Source organism: Macaca fascicularis, chromosome 5 (assembly GCF_037993035.2).
Source record: "Macaca fascicularis isolate 582-1 chromosome 5, T2T-MFA8v1.1".
In the NCBI taxonomy this organism is placed as follows: domain Eukaryota; kingdom Metazoa; phylum Chordata; class Mammalia; order Primates; family Cercopithecidae; genus Macaca; species Macaca fascicularis.
Window position 1 is genome coordinate 55,517,360 of NC_088379.1, and position 18,744 is coordinate 55,536,103.

The following is an 18,744-nucleotide window of genomic DNA, read 5'->3' on the forward strand; positions in this document are numbered from 1 at the left end:
AAGCATAAATAATCATGAGAAAAAGGCAAAGCAAAACTACCTCACACTTGCCAGATGGCTATTTTTATAAAGGTATAAAGAAAGCAATCTTTGGAGAAAAGATTTGGAGAAAAGGATTTGGAGAAAAGGGAACCCTGGTGCATTGGTGGGAGGAAAGTAAATTGGTAGAGCTACTATGCAGGCTTCTCAAAAACTTAAGAACAAACTATCATATGATCTGCAATCACACTTCTGGATATACATCCAAAGGAAATGAAATCAGTATGTTGAAGAGATATCTGCAGTTCCACGTTCATTGTAGTATTATTCACAATAGACATGATACAGAATCGACCTAAACGTCAATCAGTGGATAAATGAATATATAGTGGAATATTATTCAGTCTTAAAAATGAAGGAAATCTTGCTATTTGCAACAATATGGAAGAAATTGGAAGACATTATGCTAGGCGAAATAAGCTAGACACAGAAAGACAATAACTACATGATCTTGCTTGTATGTGGAATCTGAAATAGTCAAACTCATAAAGCAGACAGTAGAATGGCAGTTGCAAGGGGCTGGGGGAAAGGGGAAATGGGGAGATGGATGGTCAAAAAGTACAAAGTTTCAGTTAAAAGAGACTATTATAAGATATTTTATGTAACCCTTATGGTAATCATGAAGAAAAACCTGCAGTAGATACACGAAGGATAAGTAAGTCCTGAAGACCTACTATATGGCATAGTGCCTATGATTAGCAATACTATATAGTATATTTAAAATGTGCTAAGATAGTACAGCTTATGTTACCACAAAAAAATAATAAATACACAAAATTCGTAAACAAGGCAGGAGAAAACTTTATGAGGTTAGGAATATGATTAAGACCTGGATAGTGGTGGTTTCATGCCTATATACTTATTCTCAAATTAAAATTGTATATATTAAATATGTAGAGGTTTTTACATGTCAATCATTCCTCAATAAAGGAGGGTTTGTTGTTTTTTTTTTTAAAAAGGAAGAAGCATCAATCTTCCCACTCATCATGATGAACATGTTTGTTTCTTATTGTTTTCTTTTGGAGAGGGTCCAGGGAAGATTCAAGAAGTGATGGATAGAAGGATATATATCAACTTTTCTACATTTAAGGTATCCAAAAAGCCAAATTTTAACCTAATTTCCCCAATGGTTCTGACATTTTGAATTTTTTATCTCCTCACATTTTTTTTTTCTGCACATGATGTATATATCCTTGCCAGTTCAAGAAATTAGTTATATTACCAAGTGAATAATCTGCCCAGTAATGTTTTATAGATCCTCCAGAGGACCACATTAGCAGGCAATAAAATCCCAACAAGTAAAACTGGGGACATGATTAAAACAGTGCTTTAAATTAAATAGTTCTTCTAATTTATCTGATAGAACAATAGGCATGCAGAAATGGTAATAAAGGTTAGCCATTACATATCATATTATAAATAAAAATATTAATGTTATAAACCAGAAATAATGTCACAAGCCTCCATCTTTTGGAGAAAAAAAAATCTCGCAAACAAAATGAAAATTTCCCCCCAAAATTAAAGGTTGAGTCGTAAATGAAGAAACGTTAGCTGAAATGATAATGTACTCTAACCCCAGGCCAAACATTCAAGATAAAAGTTTTAAACCTCACTAAATAGAAAATGACTAACGTTGAATATAACAGTGACCTTATAATTTTACTTGTTCTGTAAAAATATACCTTAATTTGCAAGAGCTCATTTATATCATAGCTATTAAAATTTCATCTCAAAGGACACTGTAGAAAAGATCATGTGGGGTCGTGTGGTGAAATTTACCAGCATAAAGAAAACAGGAGAGATAATTGGACTGTTTCTGTGTTTGTCGATGTGTGTATGAGCCCCAGAAGCTTGCTATTTCAGGTCAAGAATACAGAACCTTTGCTCCATGTAGATTTCAACCAGTATATGTATATTTAAGGAAATATTTTCTGATTATGCACCTTATGAGACACTGAATTGAATAAGCTAATCAAACCCCCCAAAAGGTGAAATCCTCATATATGGCAAGGATTTAGTTATTTATGATATAGGCTCTTACTCATAAGAAATTAACATTTTTATGCCATTGATGTTTGTAATTCTCATAAATGTCACTATTATCAAACTAATTGTGTCCCTGCAAGACAACCAATGAGAGGTAGGCATTAATGAAATTGAGGGAAATCACCACAGGGCTATTTCTCTGTACACAAGCCTTACCACAGATAAACAGTCAGAGAGGACTCTCAGCAATAGAATTTTCCATCCAGTTCCTAGCATGACACTTGGGGACTTTTGACATTAAAGCATTACCCAGTTGCAGAAAATACTGCTCAAAGAATAACAAAGTTCAGAAAGATCATCACATGTATTGCCAGAGTGGAAAAAAAAAAAGGCATGATTTCCAGAGGTATCTTAATTAATGAAAAAGAAGACAATTCCTTGAAACCCCAGCAGTAACAGAAGCCCACCAATAAGTACGAATTTTCCCTGTCCACATTTTAGCCCTTATTAAATGTCAATTTGGTTTAGAATCATATCTGTAGCAGGCTTGGGTTTAGTAATCTCCCCAATTAATGAAAGCCTGTTCAGCAATGCATTCTTTATTACTTTTTAATCTGTTTTATTTATTTTGCCTCCTTCCCCCAACAGAACATGTTTCAACATCAGTCCTGGTTATATTTTCTCCTCAGCAACTCAGTATAAGGCTGGAGGTGGCGGCCAAGTTTATTCACTATCAGGCCAAAGATAAAAACATAAGTTTGGGGGAAGTGATGTAGAACTGAAAAACAAAGGTTGAACTGACAGCTCCTCTACTCATTCTCAGGTGGGCTATTGTGGAGGTGCCCCAAGGGCTTCTCATCTGATACAAGAGATGGAATGGAAGGCAGAAACACAGGCGCCAGCCTCACTCAAGCCATTACATCCATCCATTACCCATCCATCCAAAAAAAAAATGTACTGAATTCCTATGATATGCTCTGCTCAGGAGAGTAAGACTGGAATAGCCCCTGTTCACACAGAGCTTCCTTTTTCTGTCCCTCCCTAGTTACCTTGACAGGTTGTGTTTTCTGTTGAATGATATTAGGATTAATTGGTACATTCATTCATTAGGAATTAAACACAAGCCACTTGGCCATTCTATTTAAACTATCACTTAGACATCAGCCAATAATCAGTCTCACTCCAGGTTTAATAACTAGGTAGCCAGAGGGTAAGAACTTACACGCCCATCTTCCCTCATGGCTGTTAGAATGAAATCAGTCATGTCTGACAACGCATCTACAAGAAGCTATAAGAGTTGAGGCACTTTTTTCTTCTTGCGCCCAGAAGACTTAACGTTTATAAATACTCTCACTTGTAACAAGAGGCAGTGAGTTCAGAGGAAAGATTACAGAAGGCTTGGGGCCCAGCTTGGATAGAACATTGAGAAAATGACTAAATTACTGTCTTTATTCTATCCATTAAGGGGATAAGAATATATATGACCAACACATTGAAAACTCCTAGCTAGAATGAAAAGAGTCTCATGGTTAAGTGTAGGAGGCAGACACACTTGAGATGAAATCATAGCTCCAGCACTAAGTACCTTTATGACAATTAATGTTTTTCAACCTCTTTGTGCTTCAGTTTCCTCTTTTGGAAAATTAGAGATAATAACTGTACAAACATCACAGAGTGATCGTGAAGATCAAATGGAATAATTCCCATCAAACTTTAGTGCCTAATATCAAAAACAAAACAAAAAAAAAACTTCTACCCATAATAGATTTCTCATTAGAAAAATTAAGGTCCCATAGCCTCTACTCTAACCTTCTTCCCCAAGACATTGTAAAGATCAGTAAAAGAGATATAAGGAAAAAATATTTTGAATTCCTAAAAGGAAAAACAGTACATATTTGTGTAATATTGCCAATATTGCAGTCAAATGTATTATTAGTACATCCTGATGAATGTTGAGGCTCTGCTCATGGGTTTCATTATTCTAATGCATGGGCAGGTAATCACAGCAATACAGGAGAGAGGGATGAAAACGGACACAGAGCACAACTTAAATTCACTTTTCAGGAATCACAGACACAGAAAATACCTACATGACTCACAAGTCACAAGGATTCCCAAACTCTGTGCTTTGTGCTTTATTTATGAATTAAATTTCCACTTTTCTTGGTTTTGTTCTGGTAGTCAAAGCAGCTAAAACCGTAGAAATGCCCTTCCATCTTGGGTCACTCCACACAAAATGGCTGTGCAATACAGTGAACTGAGCTCCAAACATGGAGATGGAAGCCACAATAGGAAAGGCAGCTGCTAGGGGGGCACTGAAATCCTCTAACAACCTTTGGAAAGAAACCAAGAAGGAAGAAACAAAAACTTTTGTCTGTCTAGACTTCATCTCTCTAGAACTAAACCTTATCTCCCAGGGCCATCGCAGGAGTGTGATAATTAGGATGAGCTGCAAGGTGGCTATCTGCCAACTCCATCTCATCATCAGCTTTCACTGGCTCCCGTCTCTCTTATGCCACCTTCACTGCTTTCAGCAGCTGAAAATAACGAGACAGGAAACTGAGAAATTACCTAGCAGACCATATTAGATTCAGCTGTTCACCTTCATGAGGCTCAATCGGATCAATCACAAATTTTGAGTGATCACTGATGAGAAAGTGACGAGTGGTTTTAAACTGTCCACAACAAATCAGTCTCTCCATCTAGTCATTAATGACACCTCAGTAGGCAGTGATATTTGAAATGAAAGGTTGTTTAAGAATTATGTTTCCCAATCTACTATCATGAGAAAGAGTCATTCTTGATGCAACTGAGAAAAGGGCATCCAGTGAAATATCATCTAGTTTTGAAAATGTTTTCCAGGTCCCTTTGGTCTAGCAATGGCTCAGTCCAGTATTTCCTAAAGTGTGAGAACTATCTCATTTGCAGTATCCAAAAACATTTTCAGTAGCATATGGACAAAATGTTGTAGAATGGTTATGTATTAATTTTCATATTTTAGAAAAAAAGTATAATTCTACATTAAGCCCATGATTTCCTAAGTAGTATTTATTAGGATGAGGCTACAATAAAAAGTAAGTTGATACAAAGAAAAATATTAAGTAAATAATAGTACAGGTGCTTGTGGATATGGCGAAAACATAAAAAGGTGGCATGTCAATGACTCAGGCTGAGCAAATATGCTATTCCTTTATTTATTTAGAGATAGGGCCTTGCCCTGTCATCCATGCTGGAGTGCAGTAGTGTGGTCACGGCTCACTGCAACCTCGAACTTCTGTGTTAAAGTGATCCTCCCACCTCAGCCTCTGGAGTAGCCAAGGCCACAGATGCATGCCATCACACTCAGCTAATTTTTAAAGAAAAAAACCTTTAGTAGAGACAAGATTTCTCTATGTTGCTCAGGCTGGTCTCAAACTCCTGAGCTCAAGTGATCCTCTTACCTCAACCTACCAAAGTGCTGAGATTACAGGCATGAGCCACTGCACCCGGCCCAGTGCTCTTTATTGGCTCCTACTTCCTACGGCAAAGATCCCTAGGATTACCAAAAGAGTTTGCTCATCCTTCTTTAGTTGAGCTAACAGAATGGCTGAACTCACTTTTTTTGATTCATTCAGATTATCTGACTATGAACTTCACATTTCATGAGCTGTTTTATTGTTTGTTTGTTTGTTTTTTGAGATGGAGTCTCTCTCTGTCGCCCAGGCTGGAGTGCAGTGGTGCGATCTCAGCTCACTGCAGGCTCTGCCCTCTGGGTTCACGCCATTCTCCTGCCTCAGACTCCCTAGTAGCTGGGACTACAGGTGCCCACCACTGCGCCCAGCTAAGTTTTTGTATTTTTAGTAGAGACGGGGTTTCACCGTGTTAGCCACTATGGTCTCGATCTCCTGACTTCGTGATCCACCCGCCTTGGCCTCCCAAAGTGCTGGGATTACAGGTGTGAGCCACCGTGCCCGGCCTCATGAGCTGTTTTCGAAGGGCAGATAAAAACAGGAATATCTTAATTCTTATGGTTATGCTCAGGCAGGAGACAAAAGGATTAGTGGATAATAACACGTTCTTACGGCAGTACTTCAACAAAAAAGGTTCAAAAGTGTCCCAATTTGTAGAGAACATGGGGACAGGTCTTTCAGATCAAGAGTGCTCCTAACAAGATATTTAGCACCCTCTATATAATAGGTTATATTTGACTAAATGAATGACTACCCACATCTTAACTTTGTGAGTATCATAAAATAATATCAACAGTAGAAGTTCACATCTAGGTGCAAGGAAACTGTAACTCTAGGAATGACACCTACCTGAGGCACGGTCTTCACTTGGAACAGTATATTATGGAAGGAGTGTCCATCATTGGCCTGCAAGACTGCAACATCGGATGTGCTGTCTGAACCATCATGAGCATAGTGGAGAAGGCCTCTAGAGAGTTCATCCAGCTGGAATTGATAGATAGGGGCTGCCGGGTACTGAAGTGTTTGAAGCAATTGGCCATGAAGTGGAGGATCGATTACTTCAACGACCACATCCTGTGGGTTATCATCATCTCGGATGTCAAGTAGCTGGGTGGTGATGGTTGCCCTCTCTCCTCTGCTAATGTGGAGAACCTCATTTCTCAGCACATAGGGGGCCTGTGGAGTTGAAGGGAAGAAGAGTCAGTTAATAGGGAAAGAAAGGACAAACCAGTGGACTAGACACCTGATTGTTATTTCTATGCTTTTTTGAGAAACTCAAGGTGTTCTAGCAAAGCACCAAACTGTTTTATGGTGAAAGCATTTGTCAGAGGTGTGGTCAGTCGTAGTAACACAACAACTAAGGTTACTTCACACCTCTGGGTTCTAGAGGTTTATCAAGCCACTTCAAGACTTGAGAGACAACTGGTGAGAGCTGCTAGCTTCTAAATCTCTAATTTCTCTGCTATCCTGACTTACATTATATCCCAGGAGAGACTAATAAGAGGTGTGAACTGTTTGGACTTGCCTTTGGGAGGACACACTTCACTCCAGGCCATATTGTAGTATACTGACTCACAGGAGCTACTTCTGCATCCTGAGCTCACGCCATTTCTAGTCCCTCCCAGTAATTTTCTTCAGTTTTCTCATCCAAATCTTGATAGAGCCCCACCCCAACTCAGGTTATAAAGCCTGCCAAGATTATGGTCTCGGTGAGTAAGGCAACCACTTGGCTAATTCATGTGACAAGGCTAATATAGTAAAATTTAATATCTTTTTCTTGGGATTGTCAGGTTACCTCCCACCAACTTGAGTAAGCAGATAAAATGTTCTTTCATAAAGATAAAAGCTAATGAACCACAACAGGGAAGAAAAAAAACCAAAACTCACCCAAAAAATTGAGGCCAGAAGCCAAAGAAAATATTATTTCGGTTTTTAAATAAATATCATTTGAAGTAGAACCATCTAGGACTTTTCTCAACACTCTGCCTTCTTTAATCCAAATGGCTTTCTTTTAAAACTACCCAAGCCACCCTCCTGGTCTCCTGGAAATTACAATCTCCATTGAAGGAATGTCTAATACATCATTATAATAGTCACATAGTGGGAAATTAGATGATAGTTACTCTTCAGAATTCTCAAGTGAGAATTCTACAGCTATGATTCTATACATGGGAAAGAGTGACCTCTCCTATTCTGAAAGAGGAAAAGTCAAAGGTGATGTCAAAATGCACAAACGGAAAAGACCAAATTAACTTGCATGAGAAAATATCAGAGAGGCTCAGGACCACACTGAAACATTGCAGAAATATAAAGAAACAAAAGTAAGTTAAAATTATTTTCTAAAATTACATTTTAAAGACTTAAAATGAAACAAGTTTCTCATATAATAAGTAAAATTAAATGTGCCCTCCTTACTTACTCACTTGCTTGTGGAAAAACACATAAGCCACACTTGGGGAACCATGGGAACTCACCATGTCAGATTAGGAAGACTTGCCAATATCTACCTTTGGTCTTTCACTGGAGTAACTTTATTAGCCCAAACAAAAAGAACAAAACAAAGTTTCTGAGTGTAAGGACTGAGAAACATCTAAACTAGTAAGTTGTAAGACTGGATGTAGCCTTCTGTCCTAAATTTACAGAGATCAACTTGTCTTAGCTTTTTTTTTTTTTTTAGACAGAGTCTCACTCTGTTGCCCAGGCTAGAGTGCAGTGGCACAATCTCAGCTCACTGCAACCTCCACCTCCCTGGTTCAAGCTAGTCTCCTGCCTCAGCCTCCCGAGTAGCTGGGATTACAGGTGTCCATCACCACGTCCAGCTAATTTTTGCATTTTCAGTAGAGACGTGGTTTCACCATGTTGGTCAGGCTGGTCTCGAACTCCTGACCTCGGGTGATCCACCCACTTCGGCCTCCCAAATTGCTGGGATTACAGGCATAAACCACTGAGCCCAGCCTGTTTTAGCTTTAATTAAAACAAAATTTATATATTTTGTTCACCCATGAGATCAAATTAACTTAGGATCATTTTCAAATCATTAAACTCCAATTTATCCCTGATGTGATAATACCATCAAGAAGAGGTGAACTGGGCTATTAATACCATTTTGAAGCCACCTCTGGTTCAAGTCTATGTTGTTATGCATGATCCTTTCATTTTTGGACCAAATATATAAAAACATCAGATGAAAAACAATAATCTAGTATCCTTCCTTGAATCATGAATAACATGATACTGACATCTGGATATTTAGCTAGTCTTGGTTCCCGAGGAGAATATTCCACTCTCTTGCTTTTCATAACTTATGAATATACCTATTTCCCTATTATTTGCACATTTTGATTCTTCAATCCCTCAAGCCCAGTTCCTAGAGCAGCTACCACTATATGTATTCTGGACCCATAAGTACAACTTGATGGAGATGAATGATGAGAGGTGAGTCTGAAGGGCCATCACACTGAGTTTTACAGCATCTACCATGACTTCCTCATGTCTGTGTTTTGTTGATGGCCACACTGGCACACTGGAACCTCATTTAAGTAGATCCTTAATAATATTCTCTAACTGCTGCAAATTCCATGTACTAGAGAAAGATACAACAAACTCCTTCACCTAAAAATAAAGACATTCTTTTTTTGTTCGTTTGTTTGAGACAGGGTCTCACTGTGTTGCTCAGGCTGGGGCACAGTGGCATGATCGTCATTCATTGCAGCCTCAACCTTCCTGAGCTCAGGTGATCCTCCCTTCTCAGCTTCCCAAGTAGCTGGGACTACAGGAATGCATCACCAGGCCCAGCTAATCTTTTGTATTTTTTTTTGTTTCGGTATAGATGGGGTTTCACCATGTTGCTCAGGCTGGCTTCAAACTCCTGGGCCCAAGCAATCCACCTGCCTCAGCCTCCCAAAGTGCTGAGATTATAGGCATGAGCCACTGCACCCTGCCAATTATTTGGAAGGGCTGCTAGCAGACTCAGTATAGTAAAGTTAGGCATCATGTAACGGTTAAGAACACTGCCTCTGTAGCCAGATTTACTGGGCACAAACATTGACTCCCTATTTATTAGCTATATTACCACAGACGAGTTATGTCACCTTCTTGTGACTTTGCTTCCTTGTCTATAAATTGGAAACAACAATACCTCATAATATTGGCATAAGGATTAACTGAGTTACTTATGTGAAACACTAAGACTGCAACACTAAGTACTAGAGGAATATTAGTAATTTTGGTTGCTGCTGTTGTTATTACCCAGAAGTCCTAAAAATTACTCCAGTGGCATCTCAAGAGGAAGCCAAGACTAGATTAATTTAATGCAATAATTTTCATTAAATCCACAGGAAACCTGGATTTTGTGCTTGAGAACTAGTAGGCATGTAAAATTATTAATTCCTTGGCCATTTTTATTACCTGTGTTGAAAACGCTTGTATGTTGATCAGCTGTGGCTCAGAGAAGAACTGCTGGTCACTAATTTTCAGGAAAAAGTAACCTTTCCTAAAGAAGTCCCAAAGAAAGGAATAAGAAAATACAATCATTACATTAGACTTTAGACAGAAAAGGCTTAAAAACATTTTCAGGTTATGTGTAGGTAAGAATTTGGATCAAACTGCTGCAGCAATGTCATATTCATACTATAAAGAAAAACTACCAGATAAAGATGAACATAGTAAGATTCAAGTAAAAATACTGTGTGTTCTTAAATCTTCTTATAACAATTATAATAATTATGTAACCATTTTTTTCCTATCTTTCTAAACTGAATAAAGAAAAGACTGAAAAATTAGTTGTCAGGCCAGGGCAGATTAGCAATATATCGTAGGCTAATGGTTAAACTGAAGAATTGAAAGGAATCTTTTATAGTCTCTGACCTGTTCTCCACGATTCCCTCTTCCCAACAAATGCTCTTCCTAACCCCTGCCCAATTCATGTGAGTGGGCCCCCAGTGACAATGTCTGCAATGTCTGTATTACACAGCTGTTCATCTCCCCTCACTCCCCACCAGCCTACACATAGTCATTGTGGACAGACTAGGGAAGGATGGCTGATTCTTCCCTGGCGATTTGCAACTGGCCCAAGAGCCAGCAGTCAGTCTCAGCATTTGACTACAGGACAACCAGAGTCTACGGTGTAGAACAAGTCTGCCTGTAACACATAAGTGAATGAAGCCTATAAGCAAAGAGACACAGGGATGACAGAAGAGTTGATTCCTGCTTCCCCTTCCCAGTCCTTGCTTCCACACTGTCCTGGAGCACAATTGCCCTTGGTGTCTTTGAGATCTGAGCCACCCCTGCAATGTTATAACAAGCCTTACATTTTTGCTAATCTAGTTCAAGTTTACTTCCATTACTTGCAACCGAAGAGTCCCAATTAATAATAAAATAAGCCGTTGTTCAAGCAGCTTCAGAGACTGCTAGAGGGAAGGTAAGACTTACCCACCTTCAAAGCCAAACCAAGCACAGAACTTGCTGCTGACTGGTAAGATATAGGACTACTGCATTATGGGTATTTTTGAATTCTAATCTACCAGAGGGACCATTGTTTTAAAAGTTCTTTAGAAGTTATTCTTGGAACTACTATTTATACATGAAAGAATGTGGATGGATCTCAAAAGCATTATGGCAAAAGACAGAAACAAAAGTCAACATATTGTTTGATTCCATTCACCTAACGTTTTAAAAAGCACAAAACTATAGCAGTAAAACTGGATCAGTGGTCACCAGTGACTGGGGGTAAAGGAGCAACTATAAAAAGGAGACTTTTGGGGTAGTGAAACTATTTTACATATTGACTATGGTTGTGGTCACAAGACTGCAAAACTGTATACAGTTATTAATATTTATAGAACAATACACTTCAAAATGGGGGATTTTATTGAATGCAAATTATACCTCAATAAACCTGACTGTTTTTTAAAAAGCGATTCTTGTCTTCCCTTCTCTTCTATCTTCCCTTCATTTTCTGTCCCATTTAAGTCCTGTCCCTCTCCACCACCACCTCAGGCTTCAAGAGAATGTAACTGATGGATTTCCTTCCAGGATAGAAGAGAAGGTAAGACAAAAATAGTTTTTTAAAAATGATTTTTGGTGGCACTGAGGTTCCAATAACAGTGTTCAGTATATCAGCAATACCATTTTATCCCAGTGATGGCAACTACACCTATAGGTTGTCTTCTACTCCACAGAAGCATTCTAATCCCAAAGGAACCCGATCCTAAAGAATCGTGCTCGGCCGGGCGCGGTGGCTCAAGCCTGTAATCCCAGCACTTTGGGAGGCCGAGACGGGCGGATCACGAGGTCAGGAGATGGAGACCATCCTGGCTAATACGGTGAAACGCTGTCTCTACTAAAAAAATACAAAAAACTAGCCGGGCGTGGTGGCGGGCGCCTGTAGTCCCAGCTACTGGGGAGGCTGAGGCAGGAGAATGGCGTGAACCCGGGACGCGGAGCTTCCAGTGAGCTGAGATCCGGCCACTGCACTCCAGCCTGGGCGACAGAGCGAAACTCTGTCTCAAAAAAAAAAAAAAAAAAAAAAAAAGAATCATGGTCAGTGTCTTCACGGTTAAAAACAAAATCAAAACACAAACTTATTTGTTTTGTATTATTCAGAGACTTTAATAATTTTATTTTCCATGGGTTTCTACCAACCTCATTTTATTATTATTCTCATTCTTTCTTTTGTTGAATTTTTACTGTGCCTCTCATTCTTTCTTTTGTTGGATAAGGAGAATCCAGTATTACAATAGGTGCCCCAAAAAGAGTACTGTGAGTATTTCCTAAACTGCCATTCTTTGTCCCATTTAGGGGTACAAAGCTATGATTCCACAAAAAAAAAAACAAAAACAAAAACAAAAACAAAAAAACAGGTGATGAGAGGTTAAAGAAGTTAAATAGACAAGAAGGTTGACCTTGGTTGTCTCTGAAGCTTTATGCTTTTCATAAGTGACTGCAAGAAAAGGGATTACTATACAGAGTTGTATCACTCTGTGTTTGTGTGTCTGTGTGATAGAAACACTTAAGAATAGGCCAGGTGTGGCAGCTCACGCATGTAATTGCAGCACTTTGGGAGGCTAAGGCAGGCAGATCACTAGAGGTCAGGAGTTCATGACCAGCCTGGCGAATATAGTGAAACCCTACGTCTTCTAAAAATACAAAAATTAGCTGGGCATGGTGGTGTCTGCCTCTAGTCCCAGCTACTCAGGAGGCGGAGGCACGAGAATCACTTGAACCCAGGAGGCAGAGGTTTTGGTGAGCCAAGATCATGCCACTGTACTCCAGCCTGGGTGACAGAGTGAGACTCTGTCTCAAATAATAATAATACTTATAGTAAAAATGAATGCAGAATATATAGTAGGAATTTGAAGAGTCTATGGCATCAAACACCAGAGTGTTAAGCTTCACCTCTGTAGCAATACTTCTCTATGAAGTGACCTTTTGTCTTTTGAGGAGGGAAGCATGCCTATTGTTCCTAGTATATTAGGGAGGCAGAAATCATTGTGGCTAAAGGCATGGGTTGTGGAATCAGTCTTGCCTTGGAGTCTCAGCTCTGCACACACATGTTGAGCGGTCTTGGGCAAGATAACCTATACTCTCAAGGCCTCAGTTTCCTTATCTGTAGACTAGGAACATGAGATATATAGTTCATGTATAGTGCTTAACATGATGCCTGGCTCAAAGTTAGCACTCCATAAATGCCAGTTGTTCTTATTCCTATAATATGATCTTCCAAGGTCACTGGCATCATCATCTCTGAATTACAATAGAGAAAATGCCATCTACTTTTCTCCTCACCTATCTCCCAGCCCAAATCTCAAAACCAACCAACCCTCAAGGTTAGTGTTGACAGCAGAAAATACTCACTGCGTCCTTGCCACTGTTCCATGGGTTTCAACTCCTTGCTTATACATAGAGGCTATGCTGAATTATCTGCACTAATGAAGTAGAGCAGGATGAAGGATAATCCTAAAGGCTAATCTTTGGGGAGCACCCTCTGACTTCTGTGGAGTAGATTTACCCTGCTAATTATATAGCTATATTTGCTTGGGTTGGTGTTAACATTCAATTGCATTCCTGAAGCATATGTCAGCTGGCGTGGGGAAGGCAGCCAGAAGTGTGCTAAGCATCAGGGGAAAACTGAATCAGGCTTAAAAATTAACCACAATTAATCCCATAATGTGGATAATAAAAAGTTCACTGTGATTCTAAGTTTCCTTCCAACTCGAAAATCCTAGAGACCATACAACACCTTGAAAAGCATGTGCTCCCATCCTCTCTCTCTGCCGCCCACTCCCAGTGTACTGCCCCAATGTTGAAGCAGCAGCTGTAACATCTAGGTATATGACCACTTTTGTTTCTGCTGGGCCAAAAATCTGACTAATTGTACCAGGATTTTTCTGTTGCATCAGAGGATTACCCATAATTATGTGAGAAAATGAAAATGTCTCTAACAGATGCACGTTCTTTGAGCAATCACAGGGAAATGATGACAGGCAGCTGACAGCATTTGGGTTTGTGGAGTATTGATCTTCCCCGGAGGAGAAGGGTTAGCTATTGAGAAAGAGAGGCTGGGACAGGGTGGAGGAGTGGAAAAGCAATGATGGAAAGGAGGCAGGAAGAAAACAACAAAACACAGAGTCACCTGAGTTTTTCTTTGCTGTGCACAAAACGCACTTTCTTCTCGTTCACATCTTTCCAGCTAAAACGTCCAGCCTTATCCAGCTGAACCTCTTTTCCATTTCTTGAGAGCACTAGCTGACCATTGGTGGGAGCACTCACAACATGAAACAGGAGATCTTCGACCCTACCCTCTTGGTCTTGGACATTCAGGAGGGAAAAATCCAGTGGCTTTATTGAACCAATTGGGAGGATCAGGGAACCATTCACATGAAGACTAGGGGTATGTATTTTGCCTGAAAAACAGGAACCCAAAGGTGAAGCTTGTGGTACCTTCCCTAATTAGGTCAATTTCCCCTTATTTTTATTTTTTCAGACCACCTCCTTACAATTTCCAGAGAATACACACAAAATAAGAAACAGAGTTGATTTCACTGCATAAACAGTGTGCTGGAGTTTACAGTATTACATTGTTACAAAAGACCACAACCGTCAGCTGGCTCTAGAGAGCTTCAGTGTTCCTGAAGAATACACATGATGTCTCTTTGCCTCCCAGTGGGGTCCTCAGGTGTGAGTCACTGCTCCTGTTCTTTGACACATGTTCCATATAGAAGACATGGAGCCTGGAAACTATGCCGATGGCTGGAGAAGGCCATTCCCAATTCCATGCCAAACTAAAGGTTAATGGCTACTTTCTTCTTTTAAAGAAGTTTAGGTGAGGAAACAAGTCCTAGTTCCAAACCAGTACCTATCTTTACGACCGCATCTGTCAAACACTGCTCTCACTTCCTGCTGAGCTCTGGCTCTGACTCGGACATGTTCCTCTCTTACAGGCAGCTCCAGCTTTCCTTTCAGCTGCCCTCCATGTGCCAACCCTTTTTTTTGTTTTAATTTTAAATAAGCTTGTAATGTTGTTAACTCAGAGCTGCACAGATGAGATTCTGGCCACGGTATACAATAAGCCTCCCAGTGGTTACCACCCTGAATGCACATGACAAGAACATAGGACTTCAATGTAATCGTTAAACTATAAAACCCTTAGAAGAAAATATAGAAGTATATTTTTATGATTTTTGAATTAGATAATGCTTTCTTAGATAAGACATAAAAAACACACGTGACAAAAGAAAAAATAAATGGACATCATCAAAATGTAAAACTTTTGTATTCAAAGGGCACCTGTGAGAAAGTGAAAAGACAACACACAGATTGGGAGTAAACACACAAATCATATATCTACAAAGGGACTTGTATCAAGAATATATAAAGAACTCCTATAACTCAACGATAGAAAATGAAAAACCCAGTTTTTAAAATGGGTGAAGAATTTGAATGGGCATTTCTTCAAAGAAGATACACAAAGGCCAATAAGCACATGAGCAGGTGCAAAATCATAGCCACAATAAGATATTGCCTCATTTCCACTAGGAAAGACAATAAAAATTGTTAGGGTGTGGAGAAATCAAAACCTCATAGATTGCTGATGGGAGTGTAAAATGGTGTAGTCACTTGGGAAAACAGTTGGACAGTTCCTCAGTTAAATACAGTTACCATAGGACACAGCAATTCTACTCCTGTGTATATAAACCCTAGAGAATTGAAAACATTTTTCCATACAAAACTTGTACACAAATGTTCATAGCAGCAATACTCATAATAGTCAAAAAGTGAAATCAACTCAAATGTCCATCCATTGTTTAATGGATAAATAAAATGTGGCATGTTACATCTATAGAAAGACAAAGGAATGATGTGCTGATTCATGATATCATATGGATGAACCTTGAAAATACTATGCTAAGTAAAAGTAGTCAGACATAAAAGGCCACATATTGTAAGTTCCATTTATGTGAGATGCCTAGAATAGGCAAATACCTAGAGACAGAAGTAGATTAGTGGTTGCCAGGGACTGGGTTGAGACAGGAGTAGAGAGAAACTGCTAATATTATGGGGTTTCCTTTTAGGATGATGAAAATGTTTTGGAACTAGATAGTGGTGTTAGTTGCACAACTTTATAAATACACTAAAAACCACTGAATTTTATACTTTAAAGCATGAATTTTATGGTATGTAAATTACATCTCAACAATAATAAGAATCATATAGGGATCTTTTAAAACAATACTGACAATTCGGCTCCACTGCCAGAGCTTCTGACTTGGATGTTCTCAGGTAGGACCTCGGGAATTTTACAAACTCTGCAGGTAATCCTAGTGGGCTCCTGGCTTTGAGAACCACAGTCCTATCCTGATGCACCTGCCACATCAGACCTACCAAGGGCAAGTAAAAAGGCTGGTGTTTGCTATCATTTCCTAGAATAGCACCAGTTAATTTACAGTGGAGTAGGATTATCAGTGGCTCATACTTAAAATTCATGTGAAATACCCATACCTTGTCTTAACAATTTTATAATCTCTGTCCACATGAAACATCTGATGACAAAAAAGGATTTCTTAACATGATGTAGAATTTATCCTGTCTCCTGCAAGTTGTTTTTGCCTGGACTTTAATTGGTAGTGCTCCTTTTTACAACTAGGTCAGACAGGACAGTTTGGAAATGCCAAGTTTCAATGGGACTACTTCGACTGTAAGATCGCTCCAATGAGAGTGGCACTCATTTTCACAAGAGGACTTATATCCTAGAGAGAAGTAAGCTGGCTCTCAAGTACTTAGGGTTTTCAGAAAGATTCCCCAGAAATAAGTCAAAAATATTTTTTTCCCGTGGGGAAGTCTTAATATCTTTAAAGGCCAGAAATACAGAGACAGAAAATATGATTGAATATGAGTGTTAAAAAAATGCCTCATGTTTTTGACGAACGACTCTCAAAAGCCAACAAACACTCAGTAACGTCCCTCCCAAGCTTTACTCACCTATAAAGGTTTTGGGATTCAAAATTAAGACTGAACTTAAATTCACTTCTCTTTGTTATTTAAGGTAACGTGTCCATTAACGTGTTGGAAGAGACTGGCTTCATTTCTTAACATGTTACTTATTATTATTATTATTATCATTATTATTATTATTTTGAGATGGAGTCTTGCTCTGTCACCGAGGCTGGAGTACGGTGGCATGATCTCGGCTCACCACAACCTCCACCTCCTGGGTTCAAGCGATTCTCTTGCCTCAGCCTCCTGAGTAGCTGGGATTACAGGCGCTCATTACTGTGCCTGGCTAATTTTTGTATTTTTAGTAGAGACAGGGTTTCGCCATGTTGACCAGGTTGGTCTTGAACTCCTGACCTCAGATGATCCGCCTGCCTCGGCCTCCCAATGTGCTGGAATTATAGGCATGAGCCACCATGCCCGGCCGATGTTACATATTTTTAAGGGCAAACAGGGTAGCTTGAAATCCATTCACTAGAAACATGTGAACCTTATGAAGCAGACTCCTCATACTATTTGTTATTTATTTATAATTTATCTCTACTGTGTGAAAAAGGGTGTACCACTGCACTTTGACATAATTAGCTCTACAAATTTATATAAATATAAATAAATCATAGGTAAATATAGTCATGTGCTCTATAACATTTCAGTCAACAACAGACCACTTATATGATGGTGGTCCCATAAAATTATACTGTACCTTTTCTATTTTAGATATGTTTAGATACACAAATACTTACTATTGTGTTACAATTGCCTATGGTATTCAGTACACTCACATGCTGTACAGGTTTGTAGCCTATATTATATAGCCTTGGTGTGCAGTAGGCTATACCATCTAGGTTTGCGTAAGTACACTCTATGAAGTTCAAACAATGATGAAACTGCTTAATGATGCATTTCTCAGAATGTATCCCCATCATTAACCAAAGTGTGACTGTATATATATAATTTTCTATAACATGGCTGTAGTTCAGGAACTTAGCTAAGTTTTATGCCAATTTCTTAGCTGATAGCTGTGACTTTTAAGACACAGATTGCTTCTTTTCCTTTCCAATGATTATAGAAGTTGAGATTTCCCAATTTTCCATATTCTATAAAGAGTCCCTTACTCCTTAGCAGCACCATGGGTTTTCCCAAATTGGGAATGCTGCATTTTATATCACATACGTCAATTATGTCTGCAAACTCAGCCTTCACATAGAGAAATTATTGGTAAGTTCACCAGACCATCAGAGCAGAAACACTTACCAGAACATGTTTCATTAGAGGAGTGGGCAGAAAAGCCAGGAACACAGTTGTAAACACAGAGGCCACTCTTCAGAAAGAACCCATGGTCACAGAGGTGACAACGGTCCCTGTGGCTGCACTGCAAGCACCCCTGAGGACAGGCTATTAGAAAAGGAAACACTAAATGAGATTCAATCAAGGCACCACCAGCAACAGAGAAATAAAGGGCTTGCAACCAGAAGAGTCAGAGCACATGCAACAAATGAGCCCTAACTGTAACAAAAGAGAAGACTGACGGTTTCCCCGTAGAATGTACAGGGAGCTGATCTATAGAGAGGAACACTCCTCCCTTTACACAATGCGATCTAAAAATGTTACACATGCATGAATTGTTAAAAAAGTTAACCATATTGACTTGTAAGAAAAGACCTTTGTAGTGATTAAGAGCACAGACTCTTTCTAGGTACCCTTCCTCCTCTAACCTTCCCAGCTGCTGACCTCGGGCAAGTTCTGTTTAACAATCGATGCCATAATTTTCTTGTCTTAA

General features: G+C 39.2%; 1 protein-coding gene across 6 annotated transcripts in view; it reads right to left on the bottom strand.

Moving 5' to 3' along the window:
• FRAS1 (Fraser extracellular matrix complex subunit 1) overlaps positions 1-18,744 on the bottom strand; it is a 449,074-nt gene that overhangs the window by 155,265 nt on the left and 275,065 nt on the right. For all 6 annotated transcript variants that reach the window (XM_045392441.3, XM_005554975.5, XM_065545065.2 and 3 more), the window contains 4 exons: positions 18,219-18,359; positions 14,107-14,377; positions 9,882-9,966; positions 6,324-6,650 (listed from right to left, as the gene is read on the bottom strand). In XM_045392441.3, coding sequence (XP_045248376.2) covers positions 6,324-6,650; positions 9,882-9,966; positions 14,107-14,377; positions 18,219-18,359 — 824 coding nt within the window. The remainder of the gene's footprint in view (positions 1-6,323; positions 6,651-9,881; positions 9,967-14,106; positions 14,378-18,218; positions 18,360-18,744) is intronic.